The sequence below is a fragment of the Microtus pennsylvanicus genome, chromosome 13 (genome assembly GCF_037038515.1).
Source record: "Microtus pennsylvanicus isolate mMicPen1 chromosome 13, mMicPen1.hap1, whole genome shotgun sequence".
NCBI lineage: Eukaryota > Metazoa > Chordata > Mammalia > Rodentia > Cricetidae > Microtus > Microtus pennsylvanicus.
In genome coordinates, this window is record NC_134591.1 from 36,026,083 (window position 1) to 36,049,289 (window position 23,207).

A 23,207-nucleotide genomic window follows, 5' to 3' on the forward strand; every position below is an offset into this window, starting at 1 on the left:
TAAAAACACTTCAAATATCTTTAGCTTCAGCTTCTTTCCTTGGTTCTGATTCACAACGGGCACCCAAGAGAATGTATTAGAGTAACTTCTTTCTCCCCTTGGCCTCTGAAGGGCACACACACACACACACACACACTCACCCGCCCCCACCCCACACATACTCACCCTCCCAACCTTACACATACACACACACTCAGCCTGCATTTACCGCCAGATGTACACACACCCACACCACATACACACACACACATACCTATCCCAAACATATATCACACATTCACACTCGCACACACTCCACACAAATACACACTCACCCCCCAACACACACACACACTCACACACATCACATGAAGTGTGTGTTAAGACAGTTGAATAGTGAAAGGAAACATAAAGTCAACTGGGCAATATCAGCAAGCAACACAGAGCTGGGCTGTGCAGCTCCTGGCATGGGGAGGGGAAGTAGAAACCTCATCCAAAAGGTAAACCAGATGGCCCTGGTGAGAGTCCAGCAGTCCTATCCACAAGACAAGTCCACAGTTTCCTGCAAGCCTCAAATGTCTTTAGGGCTCTTGTGACACAGTGATGCTTTTGGCCTGGGTTAGCGGATGGCAGCAGGTTTATTTTGTCATTTCTTCATCTTGGAGGCCTAGTGTGGGTGGCCGATAGAGAGGGAACCTATTGATTGAGACTGAGCTATCCCAAGAGCCTGATACCAAGGAAAGAGAAGTTAGGGAGCCTGTAGTCAACTGCTCCACCTGAGTGGAGAGATGGCAGCTGCAAGAAGCAGGCATGGTTTGGGTGCGAGCTAGATATGCAGGCGTGCTGAGGATGAGCTGGATTTTGCACAACATGTGTATGTGTGCTATAGACTTCCTCGGTTCAGCTCTCTCCTTTTGGGTTAAACGGACACTTACGTACAGCTGTCCACTTTCCTCCTCCACTCGCTCCTCATTCTTCAGCAAATAAAAACACGTCATCTATCTTTAGCCCCAGCCTCTCTCCTGGGTTCTGATTCACAACTGGCACCCAAGTATTCCTATTTTGTTGTGTTGATGTCACATCAAATTCATTATAGTGCAGCATCTTCCTTCAAGGCAGCCCCTAGCTTCCCAGTTCGAAACCTTGGGTACCATCCCACAGTCTTCCTGCCTTTTCACTCTGCTTCCGCCCACTCAGTGTGTTACAAAGAGCTGGACACAGGCCCTCCTGCATTGACCCTTTCTACTTCTCACCCTGGGCTGGCCGTGAACCTTTCCCTCTGACTCATCCAACCCATTATCACCAGTTTAAGTTTCCTCTAGCCCAGCACTGTATACACTTGACTCCCTGCGAAATGTCACTTAATGGACCCTTACTGATCACCGCGTGATTGCAACACCACAGCCTGCAGCTCAGAGCTCCTCCAGCTCTTCTCTGTCATCAACCGCCGTGTAAGGGGGAGAAATGTTCTGTACTTTTTCAGCTGCCGTGACTTTGGTGTCCACCGTTTCCCTTGTCTAGATTCAGACACCCATGCTCTTGGTGTTCAGTTTTTCTTTCAAGGCCAAGGTGGCTCATCTGGGGAGAAGCATGTCCTGATAGCTGATGGTTTCCACGGAGCCCAACTCTTGTCTCAACTTCTGTGGGCTGTAATGTAAGGCACACACCACTAATGTGACAACATGCACTTCCTTCTACCGCTTTCTGTTTTTTTTTATTTATGGAAATGCTTTCCAAAGAAAATTAAATTTATTGAGAGCAGGGATTTGGTTATAGCTTGTCATATTTCCAAAGTAAATTTTTTTTTCTTGTGAGACAAGATCGCATATAAGCCAAGACTGTCCTTCAACTCCTGGGGGTAGCTGGTTGCAAAGATAGGCAGACATATCTGGAGTTCACTGGCCAGTCAGTGTAGTCAAACAGGTGAGCTCCAGATCGAGTGAGAGATGTTGTTTCAAAAATAAGGTGGCAATGGATCGAGGAAGATAACAGCGTCGACCTTCGGCCCTCACAAATACTCACAGGTACACATACCTGCACACACACACACACACACACACACACACACACACACTCCAAACAAACAACGTAGTCCTAGCAATAGCCAAATGTTTGTTTTTACTTATATCGGAGTTGGTGTCTACAGAATGGGACAGTTCAGAAGCAGGGTGTGAGGGAAACTGGGGAATATTATTTTTGGCAAATGTGGGAATAGGCGATTCAAGTTGCCTGATGGGGCATGCAGTGTCTATTCTGGGACCGAGCTGTTTTTTCAGTGGCTCGCGGACAGGGTCTTGCTACGTAACTCAGGCTGACCTCTAACTCCTGATCCTCTTGCCTTAGCCTCCCTGGGGCTGATATTGTCACTACGTGTGACAATCTAGTGTTTCTCATAGGCTCGACTCGGAGGCTCTAGAAACGGTTTCTCACTAGAAGCCACTTCTCAGCCTGACTAGGCAGTGGTGTTTGCTTAGCTGCAAGAAATTAGGCTTGCTTTGGTGGCTGCTGGAGGGCACTGGCCCAGAAGGAAGACCTGCCGCCTGGGATGAGGACTGGCCAAGTGCTCGCCACTGCGAAGCGGGCAGGAGCCGCCCCTCACAGGAATCCATGGGCTAAGCAGCCGCTCGGGCCTTGGCTGCGATCCCGGGAAAGAAGAGCAAGGGGCTTTCCACCTGCCCCTGACCTAACCCCAGCCGCCAAACTTCTCAGGTTCCAGGGCTTGGACCTCGCCTCCCGAAAGGCGGCAGCCCCACCCCGCCCCGCCTAGTCCCGCCCACTGCCCCGCCCCCTCGCCTTACGGGCTCGCTCCCGTGAGGGACGACGGAAGCGCTTGCTCCGCGGGCGGTGAATGCGCAGGCGCTTCTGCTGGTTCTCTGCAGGCGCCAATTCCGGAGTCCGGTGGCTGGTAAGAGCCCGGGGTTGCAGTGAAAAGGAGCCGGCAGGCTTGGGGAGGTGCTGGCAGCCGGCAAGAACAGGCGACGGGGGGGTTGGCACAAGGCCTCGCCCAGCCACGGGGCCCTCGGTGTGCTGCCGTCCTGCAGTGGTGACGCGGCCTGGCGGGAGTGACCAGGGAGATCCTGTCCCCACCGAGCCAGGGGTCCCTCGGCCCGGAAAGGGAGCAGCTTGGGACTCTGCTGACTTCTGTCGTGATGCTCCAGCTGCCTGCATGTGGCTTCCTGAGAAAGTTGCAGAGCTGCGCTTGCAGGTGGAACAGCACTCACAGTTTAAGGGGGCGAATAGCCCGGCGTGGTGGCAGTGGGAAGCAGAGGCAGGTGGAACTCTTGGAGTTCTAGGCAAGCCTGGTCTACATAAGCGAAATCTAGGCCAGCTAGAGCAACACGATGAGACCCTGTGTCTCATTTAATAACCACATAGTTTCCCTCTTTTCCCCTCCCCCCCTTTGCCAACCCTGCTCTAAGCGTGAAAGGACACCAAAGGGACTAAGGAGGATCTTTGCTCGTGTGGCATTTTTGTTCCAAATGACAAGTAAATGCCATTTCCTCCTAAGCTATTTTGTTGATATACCATGCTTACAAAACCTGTGCTGGAAGTTGTTGATCATTGAGTTATCACCTAGTGAACACATTTTTTTTTTACTGTTACTCAGTTCAAATAGCTATATTATTCATAGCATCTCAGAACACATCCCCAGAGACCCCTTTCTCAACCCCTTAGGTATTTTTTTTTTATGTGTAACACCATGTAGTTAAGACTTTTCATGACAATGAGACACGTCTGTTCCTGGCAGCACCAGTCTACTTCAAGAGAAAGATGAGCATCGAAGAGGCTCCTTATGGAGTTGGTTGACCATTTGGCAAGAAACTTCAGAAAAACTTTGGGTGACTGTCCAGGCAGTAAGGTGTCTCTGTCAATTCTAGAATTTTGGAAGTTGCTTACAATCTACTTCCTGTTTACTTGGGTAATATATCCTTCTGGAGTCTTTGATTTAGTTGAAGAATTTATAGTTAAGTAGTTTTCTTTAGTCATGATAAAAGATAAAATAGGCATAAATATTGTAACTATAATTTTTGCTTGATACCTGTTTTGTAATATTTAACTTTACTATGTTAAAGTTAAAACCTTCCTTTTCACTTAAACAAAAAAGGGGAGATGATGTGGGATTCCCCTCTGTATGCTATGAATACCATTGGTGAATAAAGAAACTGCCTTGGCCTGTTGATAGGGCAGAACTTAGGTAGGCAGGGAACACTAAACTGAATGCTGGGAGAAAGAAAAGGTGGAATCAGTGAGAAGCCATGTAGCCCCACTGGAGACAGATGTTGGAACTTTGGAACTTTAGCCGATAAGCTAGAGCCACATGGCAATACACAAATTACTAGAAATGGGTTAAATTAATATGTAAGAGTTAGCCAATAAGAAACTAGAGCTAATGGGCCAAGCAGTGATTTAAATAATATGGTTTCTGTGTGATTATTTTGGGGCTGAGGAGCCGGGAACCAACAAGCGGCCTCCTTACAACAGTTATCTGTTGCCTTCTAGTTAGTCAGCACACACTAGTTACCTGTTGTCTTCTGGTTAGTCAGCACATACTAGTTATCTGTTGTCTTCTGGTTAGTCAGCACATACTAGTTATCTGTTGCCTTCTAGTTAGTCAGCACACACTAGTTACCTGTTGCCTTCTGGTTAGTCAGCACACACTAGTTATCTGTTGCCTTCTGGTTAGTCAGCACACACTAGTTACCTGTTGTCTTTTGGTTAGTCAGCACACACTAGTTACCTGTTGCCTTCTGGTTAGTCAGCACACACTAGTTACCTGTTGCCTTCTGGTTAGTCAGCACACACTACTTACCTGTTGTCTTTTGGTTAGTCAGCACACACTAGTTATCTGTTGTCTTTTGGTTAGTCAGCACACACTAGTTATCTGTTGCCTTCTAGTTAGTCAGCACACACTAGTTACCTGTTGCCTTCTGGTTAGTCAGCACACACTAGTTATCTGTTGCCTTCTGGTTGGTCAGCACACACTAGTTATCTGTTGCCTTCTGGTTAGTCAGCACACACTAGTTACCTGTTGTCTTCTGGTTAGTCAGCACACACTAGTTATCTGTTGTCTTCTGGTTAGTCAGCACACACTAGTTATCTGTTGCCTTCTAGTTAGTCAGCACACACTAGTTATCTGTTGTCTTCTGGTTAGTCAGCACACACTAGTTATCTGTTGGCTTCTAGTTAGTCAGCACACACTAGTTATCTGTTGCCTTCTGGTTAGTCAGCACATACTAGTTATCTGTTGCCTTCTAGTTAGTCAGCACACACTAGTTATCTGTTGTCTTCTATTAGTCAGCACACACTAGTTATCTGTTGCCTTCTGGTTAGTCAGCACACACTAGTTATCTGTTGCCTTCTGGTTAGTCAGCACACACTAGTTATCTGTTGCCTTCTGGTTAGTCAGCACACACTAGTTATCTGTTGTCTTCTAGTTAGTCAGCACACACTAGTTATCTGTTGCCTTCTGGTTAGTCAGCACACACTAGTTATCTGTTGCCTTCTAGTTAGTCAGCACACACTAGTTATCTGTTGCCTTCTAGTTAGTCAGCACACACTAGTTATCTGTTGTCTTCTAGTTAGTCAGCACACACTAGTTATCTGTTGTCTTCTATTAGTCAGCACACACTAGTTATCTGTTGTCTTCTAGTTAGTCAGCACACACTAGTTATCTGTTGTCTTCTAGTTAGTCAGCACACACTAGTTATCTGTTGTCTTCTAGTTAGTCAGCACACACTAGTTATCTGTTGTCTTCTATTAGTCAGCACACACTAGTTATCTGTTGTCTTCTGGTTAGTCAGCACACACTAGTTATCTGTTGTCTTCTAGTTAGTCAGCACACACTGGTTATCTGCTGCCTTCTGGTCGGTCAGCACACACTTGATCCTCCCCCCCCCCATATTAACTGCAATGCTTTAAATGTACTTGAATTTATAAATTCATGTTAGTTCTAGAATTAGATGTACTCAATAGTTGCTAGAGAAAGTTTTTGGATTTATGTGTTCCACCTTTTACCTAGCTGTGTTCTCCACCATTGGGCTCTTGGCAAGCCGATACCTGTTAAGCCTTCCATTGTTAAGTTCATGATGCTGACGATTCAGGATTATTAGTAGTAGGCTTGTTTTTATTAAGTTTCCTGAGGAAGTACTTAAAATTAATCTGGAGCAGAGGAAAATTCATTTAACCTGGTTGTTAATCAGTCTCCTAATTTGCTTTGTGCTGCTGTGGTAACCACCATAACCATAGCCAACCTTAGGAAAAAGGGTTTATTTCATCTTATAGGATCCAAGGAAGGAGCTTGGGCCAGACACTATTCTGCTGCTTACTGTCCTGCTTCTTGGCTTGCTCAACTAGCTTTCTTATACAGTCCAAGACCACCTGCCTAGAAATGGCCCAGCAGACTGTGGCCTGGGCCCTTATGGTGATTTGAGAGAAAATGGCCCCCAAAGGGAGTCACATTAGGAGGTGTGACTTAGAGTAGATGTGCCCCTGTTGGAGGAAGTGTGTCACTATGGAGGTGGGCTTTGAGGTCTCATACACCCTCAAGCTTTGCTTAGGGTGATACGCAGACCACTTCCTGTTGCCTGCAAGCTGTAGGACTCTCAGTTACTTTTCCAACGCTTTGTCTGCCTGCACACCATATGTCCCACCGTGATGATCATAGAGCAAACCTGTGAACTGTAAAAGAGCCACCACAATGAAATGTTTTCCTTTACAGGAGTTGCCATGGTCATGGTGTCGCTTCACAGCAATAGAAACCCTAAGAGAGCCCTTCTATATTAATTAGCAAGTAGAAAAAAAGTCTCACTGATGTGGCCACAGGCCAGTCTGATCTGAGTAATTCTTCAGTTGAGGTTCCCTCTTCCTGGGTAATTTTAGGTTTATGTCAACTGAAGCCAACTATGACCATCAGTTGTGGAATATTTCTTTACACTGTATGGCACTGTGATTGGGTTGTTAAAAGCTGATTGGCCAATGGCTAGGCAGGATTTTGGAGCAAAGAGGATGTTGGGAAGAATAAGGGAGGAGTCTGAGGGTCAAGAGAAGGAAGATGAACATGTCATACTGAGAGAAGGTACCACACATGGCAGAGGGCAGATAAGAAATATGGGTTAATTTTTAACTGAAGAGTTAGCTAGTAATAAGCCTGAGCTATGAACTGAGCATGTAGAATTAATATTGAGTCTCCATGTCAGTTATTTGGGAAATGTCTGGCGGGACAGAAAACTCCACCTACAACCAATGACTTAAATTTCCGACTTGGAGTATTACTTAAACTACACGTAATTAGTTAAATATATATGTATTTAAGGTCCCCAGGAATTAGCACTTAATTAAAAGTTTGAAATGTCGTAGCAGAAATAGAACAGTGCAAGTCCGCCTGGAGCCCAGCATGTTGATAGAAGAGACTGAAAAGCACGTGAGTGTAGTGGTGTCCAGCCTGTGCCAAGTCCAGACTCAGCATTGGAAAGCGAGTTATCTTTGATTCTGTCTTGTCTCTGAGATGGCAGCTTGAGCAAAGGAGTAGAGGAGCAACACAGTGGAGAGGAAGGGGGTTTCTGTCATTCAAGCCGTAAGCGTGGAGTTACTGGAGTTATGTAGCCTCTCCCGGTGCTTTGAGTCATTCTCTCCAGACTCCGTTAGTTCTGGCATTGCTTTTGATAGTTTAAAAATAGTAAATCACACTGTTTTTCAATATTTTTTAGTATTTCATTTCTATTTATGTGTGTGGCAATGGCTATGTGAGCATATGCCCTGCGTGCAGTGCCAGACGAGGGCATCAGATCCTCTGGACTGGAGTTAGGTGCCTGTGAGCTGCCTGCTGTGGGTGCTGGGGATGAACTCGGATCCTCTCCAAGAAGAGCATACTCTTGTGCTCCAAGATCAAGCACACTTCACTGCTCAGCCATCTCTCTAGTCTCCTGATATTTTTAAGAAAGAAAATAATTTAAACTTAAAAGGTAGACTGTTCCAATTGTCTCAGTTAACTTATTATTTGTAGTTTTCTGAGTATGTTTAACATGGCCCATAATTTTCAAAGAGGTCAGTGTCCATTTGCTTCCTGCTTTTAGCCACCCAGCCTGGCCTGGGACATGGCTCTGATGTGATACTTACTAGTGTGAGAGGCCCTGGGTTCCATCCCCAGCACCTCAGAGACAATAAGACAAAACACACTATTCAGCCTGAAGACTGTAGAAAGGGGTGAAAAGGATCTTCTAGGCGGTTAATTTCTTTTTTAAACTTTTTTTGCTTTTGTAGTTTCTCTTCTAAGCTTCGGGTCATTCTTACCATTTGTCTTTAAAAGTTTTAGCTCCCTCACATGGGAGGTTGATATGTATGGCTAGCACACAGACGGGGTGAGAGAAGGAAGAGAAACAAGACTATAGAAGTTATGCCAGTGGGAGGCTTTTCTAAACTAAATGCAAACACAAACGTTCTCCTCTGTACCAGAGATAATTTACCCTTTCCCACCTTTGTGGTCTCAGGATGGGGGTCAGGCTGGCCTTGAACCCATATCTTAGCCTCCCTGATGCTGGAATTGCAGGTGTGTGCCTCTAGGTGTACTTGCCGTACATAGACCGTGCCACTATCTACACCTTTCAGAAGTACTCGCTTGTAAAAATAAGTCTTTGTCTATCTTATCTTTAGACATGATTGCATCACATTTTACAGGAAATTGCCTTTTGCAGTATATTTCTCAATCCGGGCATAAAAAACCTGTAGCTCTCCCAACCCAAGCTCCCAGGTTTCTGAGCGGCTTCATTGCTCGGGTGCTAAATTAAATTTTGGTTCTGTTTTCTCCCTAGGCTACTTCTCCTGTGTTGAAGCTGAGCATCCTTTAGAATCCTGTCAAGCTCCTAACTGCAGAGACGGTGACATTGCTTTGAACAAGGACACAAGTGGCTGACTTCCTAGGAAGTGTTCTGGCCTGGCTTTTGTTGTCCTCCCTGAATTTGAAGAACTATGGAGAACTGGTCCTGGATGACACTCGTGGTCTTAGTAGGACTCACAGTGCGGTGGACGGTTTCTCTTAACCCTTACTCAGGTAGTGCACTTTTTCTGTTTGAAAGATTGGTAAATATTCCTGCGTGGGTTGCTTCTGCTTGCTTTGATAACTGTTTGTAGTTTTTGGCTGAAACAGGATTTGAGGCTTTATTGTTATGATTAAGAAAATGCATGCCCCTGTGGTAGTGACGCACGCCTTTAATCCCAGTGCTCAGGAGTCAGAAGCAGGTGGATCTCTGTGAGTTTGAGTTCAGCCTGGTCTACAAAGTGAGTGCCAGGTTCCAGGACAGCCAGGGCAGTTACACAGAGAAACCCTGTCTTGAGAAAAAAAAAAAAAAAAAAAAAGTAAAGACAAAAGAAAATCCATGCATCTAATTATAATGAGGAAGCGTAAGAGGTAAACATACATTGGAATCTCGCTTGGAATATGACAAATTGAGGTGTGATTATGTCTTGAGCTAGTCCTTGAAGACGGTCTCAGAGTCAAATGGTTCTGTTTGCTGATATTGTTTGTGGCAGAGCAGACACATTACTAGATTGAGAAAGAAAAGGGCAGTGGAGAAGAGTAAGATTCAAATGGGGGATGGAGCATGACCCTGCAGACTTGTAGTACAAATTCTAATTGTTTTTAATAATAAAAACCCAGAGGCAGCTATTGGGTGAGAGCTGAAAGGTCAGAGAAGCAGAGCGATCAGTCACTAGAGAGACCTTTCACTTCTACTGACTCTTCAGACCTAAGGGTGATCCTGTCTGTACAAAATCCTCAGTCTGCATGCATGCTCAGACTGCATCTCCAGACTGCTTCAGACTACTGCCTCAGACTGCCTCACTTCTCCTGTCTCTTTCCGCCTTATATTCCTCTCTCCATCCAGACATATTACTCCTATCTCTACATCCCTAGTGCTGGGATTTAAGGCATGGGATCCCAAGTGCTGGGATCACCTTAGTGTTAGCTCTGTTTCTCTTACAGACTACATCAGTTTCGTGTAGCCCTGGGTAACCTTGACCTCACAGAGATGTGTCTGACTCTGTCTCTTGAGTACTGGGGTGAAAGCTGTGTGCCACCCCTCCCCGGCCTCTAGTGGCTTAGCTCCGCAGTCTGATCTTCAGGCAAGCTTTATTTGTTAAACCATAAACAAAATATCACTAGAGAGACTGGGGTGATACCAGATTTAATTCTGCAGGTTTGTATTTAATGCTTTGTCGTATTATGCATGGTAGGTGCGATAAATATAAAGTGAATATTGATGTCATAGAGCACAGTTCCAAATAGACAAGCAGTCACTGTAAGATGTGTTGTGTCTGAGGTACACGCCGAGCAGAGAAGTGACCCATGAAAGTGCAGTAGAGCGGATTTCAGAGAAGATGTCTGACTTGAGGGTTTGCAGGATTAATCAGAATTTGCTAGACAAACAGGTTGGATACAGTGTTCTAGAGAATAGTGACTTTCACAGACACAGAGAAGAATATAGTTATCAGTATGTAGTATTAGAGTGACTAAAAATTGAGATTAAAAATGGAATCAAAAGGAATAAAAATAGGAGAAAAAGTGAAAAAATTGTGTCTATGAAGAAAAAAATCAGGATGTAGCTCAGCATTACCATTTTGGGAAATGGCTGCAGTTTTGGCCACACATTTATCTAGGCAAATCTGGTTGCAGAAAAATTTTCTGGTAATAAAAAAGATTGTAGAAAAAAGGTCAGAGGTAAAGAGACAAAAGAGAATAACACTAGTAGCAATGAGAGTATATTTGAGCATTTACTGATGTTTGGCACTGTTTTCTTTAGTATTTATCATAGCCACTGAAGTTGAGGTATTATCTAATGTACAGACACAAAGTGGTACAGGCCTGGAGAGTAAGGATTATGATACTGGACTGTTTGTTCTTAGCCTGCAATGAGTATTTACTAATAAATCTAAACATAATTGAAATAAGAAAAATGTGGGCTGATGAAATGGGTCATTAGGTCTGGGTTTGGTTCCTAGCACCCATATGGTGCTAGTAATTGGTTGTAAATATTTCCAGAGGTGTTGACTGAGGTTTTCTGTCCCATCTGGTCCCTGCAATTGTTAAACCTCAAAGAAATCACACAGAGGTTTACATTAACTATAAACTGATTGGCCCATTAGCTCAGGCTTTGTATTAACTCTTATAATGTATATTAGCCCATTATTCTTGTCTATGTTAGCCATATGGCTCAGTACCTTTTTCAGTGAGGCAGTCACATCTTGCTTCTTCTGTGGCTGGTCAGAACTGCCGAGGAATGGGCTTCCTCCTTCTCAGAATTCTCCTGTTCTCATTGACCCGCCTCTACTTTCTGTTTGGTTTTCCCGCCTCTACTTCCCGCCTGGCTAGTGGCCAATCAGCATTTATTCAAAATATAATTGACAGAATACAGACCGTGGTCCCACACCCAAGAGGTTCCAGCATCCTCTTCTGGCATCCATGGATACCATGTACATGTGGTGCACAGATACATATGCAGGCAGTGGGCACCACCATGTCATGTGGTGCACAGATGTACATGTAGGTAAAACACCCATACATGTAAACTATACTTTCTCTATATAGGAATATAATCAGCACATTTACGGTCATGACTCACCTCTATTGATCATCATATTTGATTATTTAACTCCAAAATATGCCCAAGTATGGCCACACAGCTGTAATCCAGCACTCAGGAGGTAGGAGCAGGAATTCAGGGTCAGCTTTAGCCACATAGTGAGTTCATGGTCAGCCTGGTTTTTATGGGAGCTTGTCTTAATATACGAACAAACCCTCCAAAATATTATTGTTTGCTGTGTAGCCAAAAAGAGGTCTTGGTAATTATTAAGACATTAATACTAAAGAATGGTAAATGGTATCTTCCCTAGAGAAGGTAACAGTTTGGTGGGTAGGGTATATGTGCAAATACTTATCACATTAAAATTTAGTGCAGTATAAAGTGATTAGATTTAGAACACTAGATATTTTCTAATTCAGGTGAGAAGGTCTTTGGTATGTAACATTTAAGAATATCCTAAAAGATTTTACTAGGGACAAAATGGGTGAGAAGAACATTCTGGTACAAGAAAACATGAAACAAAGCTTAGACTTTTCTGAAGGATGGAAGAATACAGGGCGTGTATGTGTGTGTGTGTGTGTGTGTGTGTGTGTGTGTGTGTGTCTATTCAGACAAATGAATCAGGCTGATGGTCCAAAGATCATACGTTTTTAAGCGCTCGTTCTAGAAGCATCCTAGAATTTGGATTAGGGTGAGGAGAGGCAAATAGGATTGTCTATGTGCAGTGGCCACAGTGTGCTCACCGTGTTTATTATAAGTATTGTTTCATGGAGCTGGTTCTATGGCTTAGGTCAATGACTAGGCAAACAAACAGAACAAAGGAGGGATGTAGAAGAGTCATGTACCCCCCCCCATTGTCTAGCTATAGCAACAAAATGGCAGCCTCTGTAACTTAGTGTGGAGAAGGGCATGTGCTAATATTTTATGTGGGTGCTGGGGATCCATAAGACTTTTTACCCCCTCAATGCTGTGGATGTAACCCAGGGTCTCCCATGCTAGGCATGCACGGCGTCACCATCCATCTCCAGCCCCACATGTGAAGAACTGTAACACAGGAAGTTAAGAGGGCTGATTCGTGGGAGATGGAGAGATGTCTCAGCAGTTAAGAGCACGTGTTGCTCTTGCAGAGAACCTGGGTTTAGTTCCCATACTGTGCAGCTCACAACTGCCAGTAACTCTAGTTCCAGGAGATGTGATGCCCTCTAGAGACATCTACATGCACGTGGTGCACATGCATACCTATGCTCAAAGCACAATACAATAAATAAATACTTGATTTTTTTTTTAAATTTTTAAAAATAGATATATTGCCGGGCGGTGGTGGCGCATGCCTTTAATCCAGAGGCAGGCGGATCTCTGTGAGTTCGAGGCCAGCCTGGTCTACAAGAGCTAGTGCCAGGACAGGCTCCAAAGCTACAGAGAAATCCTGTCTTGAAAAACTAAAAAAAAAAAAAAAGATGTTTTTTTCTTTTTGTTAATTTTCTTTTATGAGTGTAACTATGAAACATTTGTTTGGAGAGAAAAAAAAGCTTTTCCTTCAACCCTTCTAAGCTTTCTGTTAGAGCATGTGTAACAAAAGACAAGTTAGCAGATAACCATGTAGATCTGTTCAGTGTAAGCTTTATGTGACATGGGAGCCCTTCATGAGGACAGAAACTCTGAAACCGGAATGTTTTGCACTAGGTCTTATAAAGAATAGACAGGTTCAGTCCCTTTGCCACATCGACTAGGTGTGTTGGTACAGCACTGGGGAGGTGGAAGCAGGAGGACCAGGAATTCAAGGTCATCCTTCATTAGCAGTTTAAAAATCAGCTGGAGCTACCGGAGAAGCCATCTCAAGCAATAACCAGAAACAAAGTCAGAAGGGATATGAACGGATAGTTTCTTGCTTCTTATGGCCTGGCCTCCCAGGTTTTGGAGCTAAGGATACTCCGGAGCACTTCTTGCCTGGTGGTCTTGTGACCTGCCTGGGGAAAGGTCAGAGAGACCTGTCTGTGCCTGCTGTGTTTCCCACAGCCTCCGCTTGATCTCTGCGGTGTGTCACTTTGGGTAGCACGTCCAAATCCCTGTCACACTCAAGTACAGGTCAGGTTAGTGTGTGTTCATTTTACTGAATTATTTTTTCTTTGAAATGTGTTTATCATTTAGGCAAATTACTTAAATACAATATTGTAATTTAATTTTTCCTAAACGTTATTCTCTTTATATTTTTAGTGTTGCTTTTCACAGTACTAAGATGCTGAATGTTGTATGTTGATTAAACAACCTGTGGGGATAGACAGGTTCTTATTTTAGCACCAATTGGTCATTTTTTTCTTTTTCCCTCCCTCCCTCCCTCTTTCCTTCCTTCCTTCCTTCCTTCCTTCCTTCCTTCCTTCCTTCCTTCCTTCCTTCCTTCCTTTCTTACTTTTTTTGTGATAGGGTTTCTTTTTGTAGCCCCGGCTGTTCTGGAACTTGCTCTGTAGACCAGGCTGGCCTTGAACTCAGAGAGATCCTGTCTCACACTGCCCGGCCAGTCTGTCATTTTTCAGAGATTTACAGTACCCCTTACATTCCACCCAGAGTATTATAACACTTGAGGGAGGCGATTCTTTGTTAGTTCCCCCAAACCCCCACCATAAATCATATATATCTAAGGAAAACGTCATTAAAAATCATTTATTGCAAAATATCAGTTATTAAAAAGCATGACAGCATGTGATTTAATTGGTTGATTTCATTTGACGTTTCCATTACTGTTTGTGAAAGGTTACATACACGCCCTTACCTAAAAACAAGAAAGAAATTCATGGAAAAATGTCGTCAGCTCAGTTTCTCTTGGACTGTTTAAAGCTGACGGTAAAGTATGTGTTGTTGACAGCTGCTTATTCTTTATATTTAAACACAGTTTTGAATAATTTAGCAATTAATAAAATGAATATTTTTAGTGCTACTTAATCCCATTTTCCTGGGAGCCTGGCAACGTTGAGGTTCTGTAACCGCACATTGTGTGTTTTCTTCACGTGGTTCTGAATCTCACATGAGTAAGTCTAGAATTAATCACTTAGAAGGAATCCTTTTGCTCTTCTGAGTGCAGCTCCCACAGGCGCAGTTGGGCTGTCCTTCTGGCTTGCTTTGAGGGCACTTTAGCAGTTTTAGAAACTTAAGTACTAATTTCATAGCCGGCGTCAGCTGAATTTATTGAAGTAGGTCAGACTCTGGATAAAAACATGTTCCCCAACCCTGAAGAGAGTCATTATCCGTTCTTCTGTTTGCTAGAGAGCATAATCAATTCTTGTACATCAACCACACGATTTCTAGAGGAGTTTTAGGAAATCTAGAGAGTTTGATGTCTTTTTCCAGGTATAGGGCATTACCTGGACTCTTTTCTGACTTTATTATCCTAAGGGCATTGAAAAAAAGAAAAAATTAAGTCATCTCACTTCCCAAAGAAGCCATATATCTAGTGGTTTGAATTCATTGGACTAGATTCACACACACATGTCCATACCATATGTGAAAAACATAAAAACTCTTGGAGGAATCTTTTTTTTTTTTTCAAGAATTTATTAGTGTTAGTACCCAGGAACACCTTGGCCCTGACCCCCTTGGTTTATGGCACACAATTCCACTGTAAACAAAGGTCCCTCTAAGAGACAAGTTTCATCCACTTCTGATCTCTTTCTTTCCGGCCTCCCCTCCCCCTCCTTCCTCCTCCTCTCCTTCCCTTCCTCCTCTCCTCCTCCCCCCCTCCTTCTCTCTCTCTCTCTTTTTCCTCTTTATCTGTCTCTCTGTCCTCTCATTCTCTCTTTCCTCCCTTTTAATAAAACTCCATACCCAGGGCCTGGAGAGATGGCTCAGTGGTTAAAAGCACTGGCTGCTCTTCCAGAGGTCCTGAGTTCAATTCCCAGCAACCGCATGGTGGCTCACATCCATTTGTAATAAGATCTGGTGCCCTCTTCTGGACTGCAGGGATACAGGCAGACAGAACACTGTGTACATAAGTAATTAAATAAATCATAAAAAAAAAGAAAAAACGTCCCCTTAAAAAACAAACAGACAAAAGGTTGCACACTCCAGCTCTCTGGTGGTGAACTTTGTCACTAGCCGTGGCTTTGGCCCGACCTACCACAGGACTGCAAAGGTTCCTCTCGTGCCGTATCTTACAATTAGAAGAAATCATCTTTCTTTTCCTATTGAGTTTAATTGAGTACATTTTACAGTTACTACGTGTTTAACATGTTGCTTACTTTGATTTATGGGAAACCTTTTTTTCCCTGTTGTAGTAACTAAAGTTTGTACTTGGTAATCAATCAGGATGTCGTGTAGCTGTATGACAAACATGATCTGGAAAGTACACATATCATGGGAAGTCAGTAATTCACCATTTATATTTTAATGTATAAGGGGAGACTCATGGCGGTTTGGGATTTGAAATGATTTTGTTTGTTTGTTTGTTTGTTTTTTTGAGACAAGGCTTGTGTAGCCTAGGCTGGCCAAGCCTGTGCAGCCAAGAATGGCCTTGAACTCTTGACCTCTACTGAGTACTGGGATTAAAAACATGGACCCCTGTGCCTAATTTTTTTGGGGGTGGGTGGGCAGGGTCTCACTTTGTAGCCCTGGTTGGCCTGAAGTAGACCAGGTGAGTCTCAAACTCACAGACCTGTCTGCCTCTGCCTCCCAAGTGTTGGGATTAAGGCATGTGCTACCATCTCTGCCCCATCCACTCCTAGCTTTTGAAGTGATTCTTACCCTACACACAGCTCACCGTTTTGTTAATGCTTTGGTGAGAGAGATGGAACCTTGCACACCTAGTCACACTCTCACTAAGCTACACTCTAGTGTGTGATTGTGGGTAGCTGTGAGGCAGCTCTGGGTAGCCTCTTCTCCCTGCTGACTTCTCTTACTGTTGCAGACTGGCCGACCCATGGGCTTTGGATCATTCTGTCTCTGCCTCTGGTCTTGCTTCAGAGACACTGGGATTACAGACGTGTGCTGCCACATCCAGCTTTTGGTGTGGGTTCCGGGGGTCAAACTCAGGCCGGCAGGATTCAGTGGCAAACACTTCACCTGCGGAGCTCTCTCCCTGGTTCCTGAGGTGTGTTTTGAAGGCAGCATATACGAGTTGATAGAAGATATGTAGAGAATAGAGAGCGAGCAGGGTGAACTGAACAGAAGTTTCAAAGTTCCGGAAGGAAAGGTGTTGGGGGCAGAGCCAATACCTGGGCTTTATTCAGACAGCCTTAGCATAGTTAGCCTGCCATCACAAATGGGTGCTGAGTGCTCACTAACTGGGAAATGAAGGGCTCACAGGTTTTGAATTAGACACCTTGCTGTGTCGCACCAACCAATTCACCGTCTCTGCTGTATCAGTGCTGGGCATCTGTCAGGTGCTGTTGAGAGACACGGGATGAGCACATGCTGAGGATACAAAGATGAGTAAGCATGGCTCATCTGAGAGATGGGAATTGTGCATGTACAAGTGTGTGTAGGTCGACTTTTCTGTCCCACCAGCCGCTTCCCAAATAACCACACTGAGACTTATTAATTATAAATGCTTGGCCCATAGCTTAGGCTTATTTCTAACTAGCTCTTATAGTTTAAATTAACCCATATCTTTTAATCTGCATTCTTTTACTTGACTTGGTTACCTTTACTCAGTGCACGTGTTCATCTCCTGCTTTATCTACAGCTCAACAGACTTCCCTGACTCTGCCATTATTCTTTCCAGAATTCTCTTAGTCTGCTTCTCCCACCTTTTCTTATCCTGCCCAGCTATAGGCCAGTCGGCTCTTTATTAACCAGTGAGAGTAAGACATAGTTACACTGTACAAAGATTGCTCCACAGCAAATCTGTTTGTGCTGTGGGTTGTTTCTTGTGCCAGTTACTCAGTGGCATGCCGGAGAGCTGTTAGTCTGCTTTTCCTGTAATTGCAAATCGTCTCCTTAGGGATTGTATCATTCAGAGAATACAGGTCGAGTGCAGCCAGCAAGTGCAAACCTGGAGAAAATCTGGGTTAGAGTTCAGTGAGCAGGGGTCTGTCACTATTCGCAGTGACACATCTTCCGGCTGGGTTAGAAGTATACATGGAGATTTTGATTTCTACCTTGTTGCTGACTTAAAAAGTCTGTGACTCTATTGTACCTTGTTGGGCTTCCTTACAGTTCAGTAGTCAACTGCTAGTTACATAGGGTGTTTGATAGTTGCTATAGAGATCTGTCATCTATGTGGGCATGATAGGATCGGAGTTAAGAATGAGTTTTAGGGGCTGAAGAGAAAACTCAGTGGTTCAGAACACTGGCTGCTCTTCTGAGGACCTGGGTTCAATTCCCGGTACCCACATGACAGTTCATAACTACAACTCCAACACCCTCACTCAGACGCAGACTCAGGCAGAACACCAATGCACATAAAATAAAAATAAACCATTTAAGTAGTTTACTTCTTTAAAAAAAGATTCAAAACAAAACAAGAATGGATTTTAGAGTCAACCTGCTATGTTTGTATGTTCCCTACTTTTGACTACTTGTGTTATTATTTCCTCTTTTCCCAGTCTTTGAATAGGATAAATGATAACACTTAGTTAATAGGATTGTTGTATTTAGCACTATGACATACATGTTAGTTATTAAAGGTTTATCCCTTATTTACAAAAAGCAAATTACAAGCTGTTTTATCTTTAAACATTTATTTGCTTTCTTATTGTGTGAGTTGCATGTGTACAGTGCTTGGCGTGTGGAAGTCAGGACAACTCCGTAGTTGGTTTTCTAGTTGCATGTGGGTTCCAGGGATTGGCCTCAGGTTTGGCGCCAAATTCCTCTAGCTGCCTAGACATCTCAGCAGCCTTTGAGCATTCTGTACAAATCATTCGATAGTGTAGGCTGACCTTTGTCAGTACAGAGCCTGTTTTTAATTCTGTGTTTGACCTGTGTTTTTTATTTTCAGTTTCTAAGTACAGATGTTTGTTGTTAATTTATGGTACTTTCCTAGAGTATTTGTGTTGTTATTTTTCCTATTGCGGTGACCAAATGCCTGAGGAGAAACCCCGTGGGAGAAGAGTTTATCCTGCCCTCCAGTTTGAGGCAGGTGTGGGATCGCAGCTCACACCAAATCCCCACTGGGAAGAGGAGAGGACTGGAGGGGGCTCTGGCTCGCAAGCCTCAAGGCCCTGCCCCAGTGACCTACTTCCTCAAGTCTCTGCCTCTGAAAGGTTCCACAGCCTTCCAGAACAGCTCTGCCAGCTGTGGACCAAGTGCCCAAACATGACGTATATGTGACATTTTATATTCAGACAAGTTTTTCTCATGAAGTAAAAGTAAACATGGTGGCTGGCATGTTGGGTAGAGGTGCTTTCATGCATGCTGGACAACTCAAGAGGTGGCAGGAAAGCCTCCCTTGAGAGTTGTTCTCTGACTTCTATATATTTTATACCCCCCCCCCCACTTCACACACACACACAAATGTTCTTGTTTTTTGGGGGGTTTTGTTTATTTATTTATTTGAAACAGTTTTATTATGTATCCCTGACTGGCCTTGCATTCATAGAGGTCATCCTGCCTCTGCCTTTTCAGTGCTGGGATTAAGAGTGTTGTGCACCATCAAAGCTAGCAAATAAAAACGGAAGAAACAAAAAGCAACCGCAGCCGTAGACGCCTGTGCGGGTAACAGCTGAGTGGTGCTGTGGTGGCCCTGCTTACCGTGTGCTTACCGCGTGTCTGCTCTGCCAGGCTCTGCACTGGCTGTTTACCCCTCTCTGGCATTTGCTCCCGCAGTTCTCTGAGGAGACTGTGGCTCTTGACTGAGGGAGAGTGAGGACCTTCCCATCACGTGGTCACTTGGTGACAGCAGTACTGGGCTCAGGCCTTATCTCTGACTTTGGTAGCTCTTGTGTTCTTTCCCTAGCTTGCACTGCCCTTGTGATATAGGGCGTTTTTTTTATAAGGAAATAAAATAAAAAACAACTTTGTAAGCCAAAAGTCCATTTTGACCCTCTTTTTGCTTTCCATTCTAGGTGCTGGGAAACCCCCAATGTTTGGTGATTATGAAGCTCAGAGACACTGGCAAGAAATTACCTTTAATTTGCCAGTAAAAGAGTGGTATGGATAATTTTGGTTTGTTTTACTGTTGATCATAGTTAATACAGATTATATGAAGGCATTTAAAAGAAGAACACTATTTTTTTTTTCATTTTTTCCACATTGAGCTTCGTACATGTTGTATTTCATATTGCATGTCATCTTTGAAGTTTCACAGTCCTGAAAATCCTCCATATGCATGCTTGGTTAGCTAGGACATGCTGTTGATCTAGAACTTCTAATTTTTAGAAATCTTTAAGTTTTGTTTATTCTCATCATGTGTGATGACATGGGGGTTGCGCTCATGCCACAGTGTGCCCACGGTTGTCAGGGGACAGGTAGAGTTGGTTTTCTCCTGCCATGTTTACAAAGGTTTCAGGGATCACACATCTTTCTTCCACTTCCTGATGAAATATATGAGCCTATGGGAGTCATACTTTTTATTTTGTTTTGTTTCTTTATTTTTCAAGATAGGGTTTCTCTGTAGCAGTTCTGGCGGTCCTGTAACTCCCTGTGTAGACCAGGCTGGCCTTGAAGTCACCTGTCTCTGCATCCCGAGTGCTGGGATACCATGGGAGTCATTCCTGTTTGAACCATCATACCCTGCATACTAGGCAAGGACTGTAGGCCAAGCTACACAGCTACACAGCCATCTTCTTCCAAGTTTCTTTTTCTTTACTTCTTTGCCCCCCTTTAGATAGTCCCACTGTGTAGTCCAGGCTGGCCTTGAATGTAATTCAATTGCCTCTTCCTGAGTAGCTGTGTTTATAGGCAATGCGTCCATGAGCTGGCTCCCTCTGTTAGGAATTACCCTAAGAGTGGGGCGCAGAGTCCTTACCATTACCTTCTTTCCTGATAGTCAGTCTGCATTTTCACAGCTCACTGTCTCTGCAACTCCTCTTTCGCTTATCTCTAGTGAATTTCAAGGCTGAAGTAAAGTCGCCTTTTCTTTATAAGCTAGAAACCCAATCAACTTGTTTTGGTCAAAGTGTAGTCTTGAATGTCTTGGTGACTTCCCATCGCTGTGTCCCTCCCAGTAGTTTGGTGGTTGGTGGCCAATTAGAGCTACTGCTAAGCACTTAGGCTTTGCCGCCGTAACTTGACAGCTTTACATATTTAACTCGGTGCTTGAACAGCTCGTTAGGCGGATGCTGCGAAGCATTGTGCACTGTGCCTCTGGTAGTACGAGTTTGGAAGTAACACAGTTGGCGCCTGTCATCAGGCAGCCCTTCCTAAAGAACTGAACCCTTGTGCACCATTGTTCCTGGCAGATTCAAGCTGTGCAGAGCACCTGCAGCTCATGCGGAGAAGACACTGCTTTTTGGCTTCTAGTGCAAGCCACACACAGGACTCAGGATGTTCCTGTGGATGTTTCTGCTGGAGCATCCAGCTGCCACCAGCTGAACTGTACCACAGTACCCCCACCTACATTTAGCTTTCTAGTATGTTTTTAGCATTTTACTAATAGCTTACTGTAGCTCTATACATGCCTACATTTAAAGAAAAGCAAATTAGGGTATGAATAATAGGGTCCTTGATGGAGATCCCTTTAAATACACTTGTAATGTATTTTTTGAGAATTTCATACTCCCTACTCCAGCTTCTCCCAGAGGCTGTTCTGTCTTAATCTCGCTCTAACTTAATGTCTTCCTTTTGTAACCCACTGAATCCAGTTACCGCTGCCAGCGAGTTCCTTGGGGTAGGGCCATCCACTGAGCGTGGGCACCCTACCAGACGTCTGACCCTCCTTTCCCTAGCAGCCATCAACTGCCAACAGCTCCTCAATCTAGGTGGGCTGGATCCTCCCCCGTGATGAGAGTCTCGAGTGCTAACTTTAATCTTTAAGTTAGAGAAGTGAGAGCTTGTGACTCGTTTGCAACAATGTATGAGCGTTTATTTGTGGGTTATGTAGTTTCATCTGTGTTACCATAAATTGCTCCTGAGATGGAGAAGAGGAGAAGACGTTGGTTAGCTCGAAAGGACATAACTAAGAAATATATTTGCATAAACTTAATTTTCATTTTAGAGGCACAGTGGTTTTTTATAATTCCTTCACATCTGTAACTGGAGGAGCTGGATGCTTTTATGGACTCTAGACAGGTTTTCCCCATTGGTTCATAGATTCTTTTCTACTGTAGGCCTGTAGTATATATATGCTAGCTGAGTTATTTTCAAAGCCTTCATTAAGCCTGCTTACTCCATGTAGTCTTCCTCTTTCTATAAGCCCTATCTCATGTGTTCTTTGACATTGGCTTTTCATTTTTTAAATTATACATTAGAAGTGCTGTTTTCTAATTTGTTACAGTATCAGATACAGATTGTCTTTGTTGCATATATTCTGTTATATGAGTGTAGTTAATTTACTACATCTGCAAAGAATAGAGTAACGATAAGTCCCAGGCAACTGGAAAATCCCTGTTTGTATTTGATGTCATAGGGTGATTATTAATGTCTTAGTTAAACCATTAAGCTTAATTTTAATTAAGTGGCATGAGATACTAAATTATGTCTTGCATATTGATAATGGAATGGTGCCTTTTATTTTTCCAGGTATTTTAACAGCAGCGATAACAATTTACAGTACTGGGGACTGGACTACCCACCGCTCACAGCCTATCACAGTCTCCTGTGTGCATATGTGTGAGTTCCTGTTTTCTATAGAACTGGATATTTGTGCCCTTAGACACAGTGTGGTCTGGTTTATTTGAGAGTGATTGCTTGTGGCTTCGATCATCACAAGTTTAAGAACCACTATCAGAATTTGAACATTTCTGTAATGTTTGTGGTATACAGGCGAGAAAGAATGCAAAACCTACATTTGTTTTGGAGTAGAGCTGTTACCAGCTGCACATGGACTTCTGAGCAGTGTCTAATACAAGAAAACGTTCATTTTTCTGGAGTAGCCAAGTAAATGAAAACTGGAGGTCCAAGTGCTGCCCTTCTCCCCCCATTTCTTTGTGCAACCTTGGCTGCCCTAGAACTTGCTCTCTTCTATGTTCCAGGTTGGCCTCAAATTCAGAGATCTGCCTGCCTCTGCCTCCTGAGTGTTGCCAAATAACCTTCTTAACTATAGGAATGGCATGCCTCCTTAAAATGAGGTGGTTTATAGAGGAGGACTTCTGTTCTTGGGGACCCTGTTCACTTCTGTAGCACCGTTTCTCTTAGACTTCAAGTGTGTCAACAAATATTTGAGAAATATCTTGACAGTATCTCCTGAGCTCATTTTTCATGATTTATTATTTCAACTTTTAACTGTTTCTAAAGTAAACTTTTATGAGTGGAAAGTAAGTTCCTAAACTTCATGTTGGTTAGTTATTCTCTGTAGTGTCCAGGATATTATAATATGATTGAAGGCTAGACTTATCAATAATAATGGCTAAAGTATGTATAAAATTTATGATTACTGTGTTTACTATAGCCAATTCTTATGGTAACAGAAGAGGTTATAAACAAAGTATGCTTTTTGTTTTGTTTTGCTTTTTGTTTTTTAGTCCCCCCCCCTCCACGCACACAGGGTTTCTCTGTAGCATTGGAGCCTGTCCTCGTCATTCTGTAGACCAGGCTGGCCTCGAACTCACAGGATCCATCTACCTCTTCCTT

The 23,207-nt window shown here is 43.6% G+C and overlaps 1 protein-coding gene across 2 annotated transcripts in view; it reads left to right on the forward strand.

The window, feature by feature from the left end:
• The first annotated feature begins 2,792 nt into the window (after nucleotides 1-2,792).
• The window catches only part of Alg6 (ALG6 alpha-1,3-glucosyltransferase), a 41,007-nt gene continuing 20,592 nt past the window's right edge, over nucleotides 2,793-23,207 (forward strand). Inside the window, exons 1-4 of one of the 2 annotated variants that reach the window (XM_075945497.1) lie at nucleotides 2,793-2,884; nucleotides 8,787-9,025; nucleotides 19,544-19,628; nucleotides 22,158-22,247. In XM_075945497.1, coding sequence (XP_075801612.1) covers nucleotides 8,944-9,025; nucleotides 19,544-19,628; nucleotides 22,158-22,247 — 257 coding nt within the window. In that variant the 5' untranslated portion in view covers nucleotides 2,793-2,884; nucleotides 8,787-8,943. Of the gene's footprint in view, nucleotides 2,885-2,912; nucleotides 3,185-8,786; nucleotides 9,026-19,543; nucleotides 19,629-22,157; nucleotides 22,248-23,207 lie in introns of those variants that run through there. The other variant, XM_075945498.1, reaches the window with a different exon arrangement.